A 9,238-nucleotide genomic window follows, 5' to 3' on the forward strand; every position below is an offset into this window, starting at 1 on the left:
ATTCATTTGGTGTGGTGTTGCTGGAAGTGCTTTGTGGTCGGCGGCCTTTGGATTTTGTGGTGTCTGGTCGGCAAAAGTGGTTGGTGTCGTGGGCGCAGCAATGTATCCGAGAAGGAGTTGCACACAGGGTTATTGATCGTGGTCTTAGGGGGAGAATTGCGGATGATGGATTGCGTATCTTTCAGGATATTACTCCGCAATGCTTGCATGAACGCCCTGATAAACGACCTACCATGGCTGAAGTGGTGGCCAAGCTAGAAGCTGCTTTGAAATCGCAATTTACCACGTATTCTTCTTCTTCGGAGGATGATGAGTTCATAAAGATATTCTTTGGCCAAGGTAAGGATCAATAAACAACCTTAAACTGTACTATCTGTTTGTTTTTGGTATTTTGGGAAGTGCAGGATAGGTTAATTATATTGCTTTTGTTTATTTTATTTCATTTCAGTTTCCAATTCAAGTTCTTATTCAAACTCAGATGCAGACTCACTTAGGTATCCTTGAGTTTAAATCCCTTAATATTCTCTTTTTATGTGTCTTGAATTTCAGTTATATTTTTGTATAATTTTTACAATTTTACTCTCCGACAGGCGCACAGTTGAGACAGGGTCGGGTAAGGGTGACACCACCAAACATGTATGTATTTCCTATCATCTTCTTAGACCACCTTAATTCCTGTGTATTGTATATAGTGATAGAATAATTTGTACAGGATCCCGACTCAGAGTCAAACACCACCGCTGTAAGGAGGTCTAAATCCTCGTATAAATACAGCGGTTTAGATGTACCTGGTGAACTCCACAGCATTTCTGAAACATCTAATGGTGTTTCTGAGTTGGACAAACTGGCCAGGAGAATGAACCCACCCAGGTAACAAACTATTGATATGTTCCTTTGTTACTTTTTCTTGAAACCATAGAGTTGCATATCCTTGAAGTTTAAATATATTCAATCTCTTTGTCAGTGTTGTGGTTGATAATGAATCGTGCGAGAATGCTACTGTCATAGAGGTACTTGATAATGGCTATGACAATCCATGTACTTCAATATAGGGATGAGCTCGGTACCGTCCGGTACCGGTACCGAAAGAACCGGTACCCGAAAATCGTCAAAAAGTGGGTACCGGTACCGGTACCGAATATACCCGGTTCGGTAACGGTTCGGTACCGGTTCAATATGTGAATGATGAGAAACTAGCACAATTTGTTGCCTCCTCCGTCTATTAATCAAGATTTTTCATTGATATATCCGTTTGTAGGTTGTTTTGTAACTTATTGGGCGACCATATTACTTGTTATGCAGGTTAATGGTGCTAGCACACTAGGAGTACTATTAGAACTTTTACAAGTTTTGATTGATTTTGATCTCAAAATCACTAAATTTTCCAGGACTAATGATGGATCTTGGTTTATGGATGGTATAACATGTTCTTTTCTCTCGACTCCTCGACCCATATTTGTTCTTGTTATACCCAACATTTGATTTGATGACATTCTTGGTCCTACAGTTTTCTATGTTATTGGTCATGGAGGGAACAAAATCACAGATGAAGACAAAATACAGAGCATAAAGGAGGTGAGTTGTCTTTTGTTGTTTTAGATGAAACATAAAATGTTCTGGTATATGATTTACAAACATGTTTTTGGTTGATTGTTTACAAATCAAACAATGGTTTTTACAAAAAAAATCTCTTTGATTAAATTGAAGGTACATAAATCTTAAACATATAATCCCGAACATCTCGAACAAGTAACCTACTCCTATAAGGAAACCAAATAAAAGAAAACTAATATAAATCCTAACTCTTCCTAGTAAAATAAATACACATAAAATAAACAAAATCCTCTAACTTTTGAGTATTGACAAGATTAGTTCCAACAATCACCCCCTAATCATGTCAAGTTCCTCCTAGGTCTTGAATACCAAGTAAGACCCGAAGTTCTTCCACTTCAAATACTTGGTCTCCTTGTGTTCGCTTTGCGTCAACACCTTTGTTGCACCTGACAAACCACCGCACCCCTGTTTTTTGACTCCTTTGGGATCGCATCCAAAACTTGTCCAAACACTTGAACCATTAACCACAAACAAAGCAACATCCTTTCTCTTCCACCTTGATCAAACCTGCTACTTCACCACCTTTGAAGTTGATCCGATCTAAAAACTGCACTACACCTAGGTTTCACCCTCTTGCACCTGCAAACCTCCAAATTTGATAAACCGCTCTAATACCAATTGGTTGTTTTGTTATTAATAAACAAAAAAACAAAGTTACTTTTTTTTAAGGAATAATGGATTTTAATAATCCTAACTATTAACCGTTGCAGGCAACGATCCCAACTTCTAAAATAACTGGTGGTGGTCCCACTTTTTCATATATTGTAAACTAATGGACCTTTACTAAACTAGAAAGGTTAAGGGGACAACAAGAAATTAAGATTCTGTTAGTAAAGATCCATTAGTTTACAATATGTGAAAAGGTGGGACCACTACGGGGTATTTTTGAAGTTGAGACCGTATAGTTTTGGATTTTTTAAAAATCCAAGAAAAACTAATATAAATCCTAACTCTTCCTAGTAAAATAAAATACACATAAAATAAACAAAATCCTCTAACTTTTGAGTATTGACAAGATTAGTTCCAACAATCACCCCCTAATCATGTCAAGTTCCTCCTAGGTCTTGAATACCAAGTAAGACCCGAAGTTCTTCCACTTCAATACTTGGTCTCTTGTGTTCGCTTTGCGTCAACACCTTTGTTGCACCTGACAAACCACCGCACCCCTGTTTTTTGACTCCTCTGGGATCGCATCCAAAACTTGTCCAAACACTTGAACCATTAACCACAAACAAAGCAACATCCTTTCTCTTCCACCTTGATCAAACCTGCTACTTCAACCACCTTTGAAGTTGATCCGATCTAAAACTGCACTACACCTGGGTTTTCACCCTCTTGCACCTGCAAACCTCCAAATTTGATAAACCGCTCTAATACCAAATTGTTGTTTTGTTATTAATAAACAAAAAAACAAAGTTACTTTTTTTTAAGGAATAATGGATTTTAATAATCCTAACTATTAACCGTTGGCAGGCAACGATCCCAACTTCTAAAATAACTGGTGGTGGTCCCACTTTTTCATATATTGTAAACTAATGGACCTTTACTAAACTAGAAAGGTTAAGGGGACAATAAGAAATTAAATTCTGTTAGTAAAGATCCATTAGTTTACAATATGTGAAAAGGTGGGACCACTACGGGGTATTTTTGAAGTTGAGACCGTATAGTTTGGATTTTTAAAATCCAATAGTCCTTTTTTATTATTTCAAAAACAACAGAAACAACACAAAAAACTTTTCTTTTGATAACTTTGAATTTGAGAATCACATTAAAGTGTAATGACCTTATCCTTAATTTCTTCATTCAATAATGACTTCAAATAACAAAAGCAACATGAAATCTGATTCTAATTAAACGTTCAATCCCAATTTGTCGCCATTGGAATGGACTTAATTTGCCGATGCTTTTATTGAATGGGTTATTGGATTTTAATAATTCTAAGTTTCACCGGCCGATAATAATCCCAACTCTAAAAATTCCCTCAACGATCCCAACAATCTGATCGATAATAACAAACCTCCCAAATTGATGAACCCGCTTTGATACCACTTGTTGGAAACGAGACCTTCTTCAACATAATCAAACAATGGATTTAACAAGAAAAAACTCTTTGATTAAAATTAAATGTACATAAACCCTAAACATATAATCCCTTTTTACCCTGAATCCGAACAAGTAATCTACTCCTATAAGGAAACCAAATAAATAAAACTAATATAAATCATAAATCTTCCTACTAAAATAAAATAAACAATTTAAATCCTCCAACTTTTGAGTATTGACAAGATTAGTTCCAACAGTTACAACTGTACTTAAGCAAGGCCTAGTTGTAAGACAGATTATCGATGAAATGTAATAACTTTCGCTATCTCTGTGTTTCTTTCTCAAGTTACTTTGATATGCAACAATTGTTCTTATATATAATTTACAGGCTCTTCACGTATATTTGAGCTCCACGCCATCCAGAGGACGAAAGTGCAACGAGAGACCTATTCCATATGGCCACACAACACTAGAGTTAATAGGAAATGATAGACCCGGGTTAATTTCAGAACTAAGTGCTATAATCAGTGATTTACAGTGTAATGTGGTGACTGCTGAAATATGGACCCACAACACTAGGCTGGCGGCTGTGATGCATGTCAGTGACAAACAGACCAAATCTGCCATTATTGAACCAGAGAAGCTTTCCAAAATCAAGAAAGTTCTGTTGATTGTTCTTCAGGGAGGTCATGATAACAGGGAAGCAATGATTCGAGACTCTAATGGGTGTACATGGATCGACAGAAAGCTTCATCAAATAATGTCAGCTGATAAATATTTTGAACCCGAACCAACCTTAAACGATAAAAGAAGCCATAAACTGGATGTTGTTAGCTGGAATGATGATAATTACTCAGCAATCAGTATTTGGTGCAAACACACGCCTAAGGTTTTATTTGATACAATTTGTACACTGACAGAACTCGGGTATTTTGTTTTTCATGGAAACTTTTATGCTGATGGGGCCAAAGCATACCAAATGGTTAGTCATGTACAAAACCTTTTATTCTATTTATTCAAAAATATACAGACTTATAAGGATTCTTGGCCACATATGTAGGAATTTTGGATCAGACATATTGATGGATCACCCTTCAAATCAGATGCAGAGAGACAAAAAGTAATAAAATTTCTTGAAGCTGCGATCGAGAGAAGAGTTTCCACGGTAAGCATGATATACATTATCTTTTTCAGTTGTATTTTTTCGTTTGTTTTGTTTGCTTTGATGTAAATTTACGAGTTAACATAGATTGTACTCGCGATACAGGGATTAAAGATAGAGATACGTACAAAAGACAGAGTCGGGTTATTATCTGACGTGACTCGCATCATGCGTGAAAACAGCCTAAACATCACACGAGCTGAAATTGCAACAACAGGTGACAAAGCTGTGTTCTCCTTTCACTTGGATGATAACCTGGGATATCCGGTAGATCCCAAGATTATAGATTATGTCAGGAAGGAAATCGGGGAGAATATACTTCAAGTAAAAGGTAACCGTAAAGGTTTATATCAAGCCGTTGAGGAATCATTCACCCGGTCTTCATTTAAAGATGTTTTGAACACTTTTCTCAGTTGGTTGAGATTCTCTGAACATCAGGTGTCTTTCCTTCCAAGTTAGACCTATAACAATGCTACATGTAAATAGTCGCATGTCTACTTCAGGAATATGATGCATATATGTTGCATTTCTAGTAGTTTAATTAATTGTAATCCACATTCTTTGTGTACATAACATATTAAGTATCTCAGTTATGCTATCTTTCAATAAGGATAGATTTGGTCACAAACTATTTCAGGTATTAATGTTATAATGTTATAATGACTGTAAGTTCAAGATTCTTTGTTCCATTGATGCATACATGGAAAAAAAATATATATACATCATAGTTATTAATGCCTATGAGACTCGTTTGTATACAGTATATATGTGTAATGGTCTACTCTATACACAGGTATATGCATTATGAACATAGAATCAATATACATATACAATTGCTGGTTTAATTATGCCAAAAGTAGTTTAAAGTTTGGTGAAAGTAATAAAATCTTTACACCTAAATTGTCTGTTACAATCAGCATATGTTTCTGAAATGATATACAGAAAATGAAGATTGCAATGTAAACTAACAAGATGATGATCAAGAATGGATTAAAAATATTTTATACAAAAGGGTTAATTCTGGGAAACGGTTTAATTCCCAAGTTACTCATACGGCGTTCATAAGGAAAGCTGAATTGACTGCCAAAGAGGAATCTGCTGGAAGGTTCTTGAGTTTGATTCAAATCTTGAGGGTTGTATTTCACTTCAAGAATTGTCGCTCCTATTTCTCTCCTAATTGAATGAATAATCTTTGAGTCGACGGTTGGTGTGGACAGCATCTTGAGTGACCGCAATATTGGCTCCTACATCATCATTACTGATTACTGTGAGCACACTGCAAAGTCTTTTCTTTTTATTATAGAGTCTCATGGGGTTGGTAACAGCTGCCCCTGATTTTTCATCAGTTAATAGAATAATGAATGCAGAAATTGTGTTGTGAGTCCATACGCTGAGCTTCACGACATTACACCGTAAATCTAATAGAATCGTGCACACTTCTGAAAGTAGTCTGGGTCTATCACTTCCTATTAACTCAATTACTGTGAGGTCCGCTCTGGTTGGCAACCCAATAGACTTCATTGAGCCTGGAAAGCTAGTGCCTGAGTCAAGAACCTGAAACCATCTCTAAACGATCAGGGTGTTTGAACTTTAAAGGACTTGTACCGTACAGCTACTATATGTCAAAAGAATAGAATCGGTATAGAACAAGAATAAAAATATTTGGTTAACTCCCAATTGTATTATAACCAAATTGCAATTAGCTCAAAAACTTGATTAACAATGATACCACAACTCGGTATATATAGACTAGCCTAGACTTGTTTATTGCAACCTCCAATCGAATGACTAGATTATCAAATTACTAAAATTTGGGATCCTAGACAACTTGTTATTGGATTGCTTAGCCGACACTCCCATCATCGACTTGTGATTCAAGGAATTAAACGTCAACCCAATGTATATGCAGGGAATGTGGGATGAAAATCAGGACCAAACATATCAAACCTCAAACCTTGTTATACTAACCCACTAGCGAGTGCGGAATCCAAGCTAGCGAGCAAACCCGGATTAAGCAAGTATAAACACAAACACACACGGGTTCACCGATTAACACAACTTGTATTAATGCAAATGAAGGTTTCGGTTACAAGCACAATGTTTACAAACCTAACTTGTAAACTCTCAAAGTGTGTGTGTGAGTTCCGGACAGAAAGCTCTCAAGACTATCTCTCGGATGTGTGTGTTCTATCTGTCTTGGTGTCTAACTGAAATACAACACACTGCATGGGTATATATACCCATACACAGCAGGTCTTGGTCGAAGGATCCGATAGATGGTCCGAAGGATCATCTATCGATGACAACATGTTCGAATGATCAGCAATGACCTCGAAGGATGATCCTTCGAGGTCCAACAATTCGAAGCATATCTTTCGAGAACCTCGAAGGATCAACAGTATCCTTCGAGGCTATCCTTCGATTCAGACTAGCATATTACAAACAGATTGACCAAGTCAAACTAGGAGGATAGTTGACTTGGTCAACTTACAGACTAAACTTTGGACATCGTTTATATACAGACCGAATACAGACAAAGTACAGACACAAGTGCACCAACAAACTCCCCCTTGGCTGTAGCTTTGTCTTTATCTTCTATAGTTGTAGACTCGTCTCGAACTTCGACGGTCTTTGGTCTTCGAGTTCCCAAAACTCTGATGTCCTTTCAAGTCTTCAATGTCGGAGGATCTTCAAAGTCTTCACGCCTTGAAAGCAGAGAGTGTATCAACAAACTACCCGTATCATGTAGGAAGTGTGTTGACAAACTCCCCCTTAACATAAGCTCCCCCTTGAGTTATGCTCGTGAAATACTTTAACTTTATGAAGTGAGATCCTTGTGGTGTTGATGATGGCCAGCGGCAACTCGATCATATTCATCTTTTGAGCGCCTTCTCGTCGTGTCTTCATTCCAAAGCTTGTCATCGACCATGTTCTCCTAGCCTTTAGAATATGCACATGCAAGAAATCTAAACGCATAATGAGAACAACTACTTGGAATATAGTTAATCATAAACAAGTGACACACTCATGACCATTATCACAATCAAACACCGTCCGACAGTTTGAAAGTTTAATAAATTTCTCGATTTTAGTCTTTAACTTTCAAAAACATGCAAATTTCGACCGTTTATGAAGATTTAGTCAATTCGGTTTTCGTTCAGGTTTCAGGTAACGAAGACTCGAGCTCCAACATCGTACGATCGAAAATAAAGTAGAAAGAAAATCTTTTTGGCTTTTATAAAGTTTATATTAAAACACGGATTTTAGGCGTGTTTTTGAAATTAAAAGACAACAATTTTAGAATCCTTTGAGTGTTATCAAACGACATCACCGCTAATGTCGTGCTGATATGCACCAAACGACGAAACTGTTTAAAAGAAATAATAAAAGTTAAGCAGTAAATAAATAAATATATACAAACATTCTTTTTGCGAGTTTCGAGGGTAAGAGAATCATATCAGTGTACGGTCATGCCAAAACACTCTTGTTGTTCAGTTAGTTAACATTAAGATAAGCATCCTATAACAATTATCGGTATTGTTGTCCACTTAAGCTCAACTTATCAGATGTAATCATGGCGAGGGGATACGTTAAGGTATGATTTATACTTACCGACCGGTGTTCATCCACATCACGACACATTCCCGTATCAAGGTATGCACGAGAGTTCATCTTACCGGTGAGTATACTGATTATCATCTGTTTGACCGTATAAAATGTGAGATACTCACTTATTTTGAATTGAAAACAAGTCCTATGTGATATAATCACTTATTGATGAGGAACTTGATTTTCGTATGCATGAGGGCACAGGTGCAAGTCCGTGAACAGGTCAGTACTTCCGTACAGCAGAGAGACGAACTTGACACCCGGATAAATGTGATATTTTATCACTTATTTGATTTGGACATGTGATTGTTTATCACTTATTGAGGTCGAATGCAGTATGAATATGTACACGTATGTATAGTATCATGGAAGATCTAGACTTGCGTCCCCGTTATTTTTCGGTAAAAGATACAACCATGATACCCAGATGATAAGCAGCATAAAGACCGAATATCTCAGAACCTCGGCAATCTATCAAACGAAATTTCGGTACTAAGACCATATGCCAATGAATGGTTCCCACCTGGTCTTCAGTCGATTAAGATTTATATCACCCTGCACACTTTAAAATGATTGTGAGCCTACCGATACATCTTATATAGAGCTGCTTATCGTTTTTCATTTAAGGTTTAAAGAGGTTTGGATAGACCACTGATGTACTATCATTTTCTCTTTTGCTCTCCAGGAAACTCATTTTTGTTTTTCTATTGTTTTTTTGTTTTTGAAATTTTTCGATGTTTTTAGATTTTCAGATTTTTGGATTTACTCCCCCTAAAATCAATAAACTAAGAGAAATTTAAAAACACACAA

The 9,238-nt window shown here is 36.6% G+C and overlaps 1 protein-coding gene across 1 annotated transcript; it reads left to right on the forward strand.

The window, feature by feature from the left end:
- Window positions 1-218: 218 nt before the first annotated feature.
- LOC118481179 (ACT domain-containing protein ACR4-like) lies at window positions 219-5,419 on the forward strand. Its single transcript, XM_035976466.1, has 10 exons — window positions 219-339; window positions 449-494; window positions 591-636; window positions 713-870; window positions 965-1,010; window positions 1,303-1,417; window positions 1,508-1,575; window positions 4,046-4,639; window positions 4,718-4,822; window positions 4,925-5,419. The coding sequence occupies exons 1-10, from the start codon at window positions 234-236 to the stop codon at window positions 5,276-5,278; spliced, it is 1,638 nt and encodes a 545-aa protein (XP_035832359.1). The 5' UTR covers window positions 219-233; the 3' UTR covers window positions 5,279-5,419.
- Window positions 5,420-9,238: the final 3,819 nt, after the last annotated feature.

Source organism: Helianthus annuus, chromosome 8, assembly GCF_002127325.2.
Source record: "Helianthus annuus cultivar XRQ/B chromosome 8, HanXRQr2.0-SUNRISE, whole genome shotgun sequence".
Classification (NCBI taxonomy): Eukaryota; Viridiplantae; Streptophyta; class Magnoliopsida; order Asterales; family Asteraceae; genus Helianthus; species Helianthus annuus.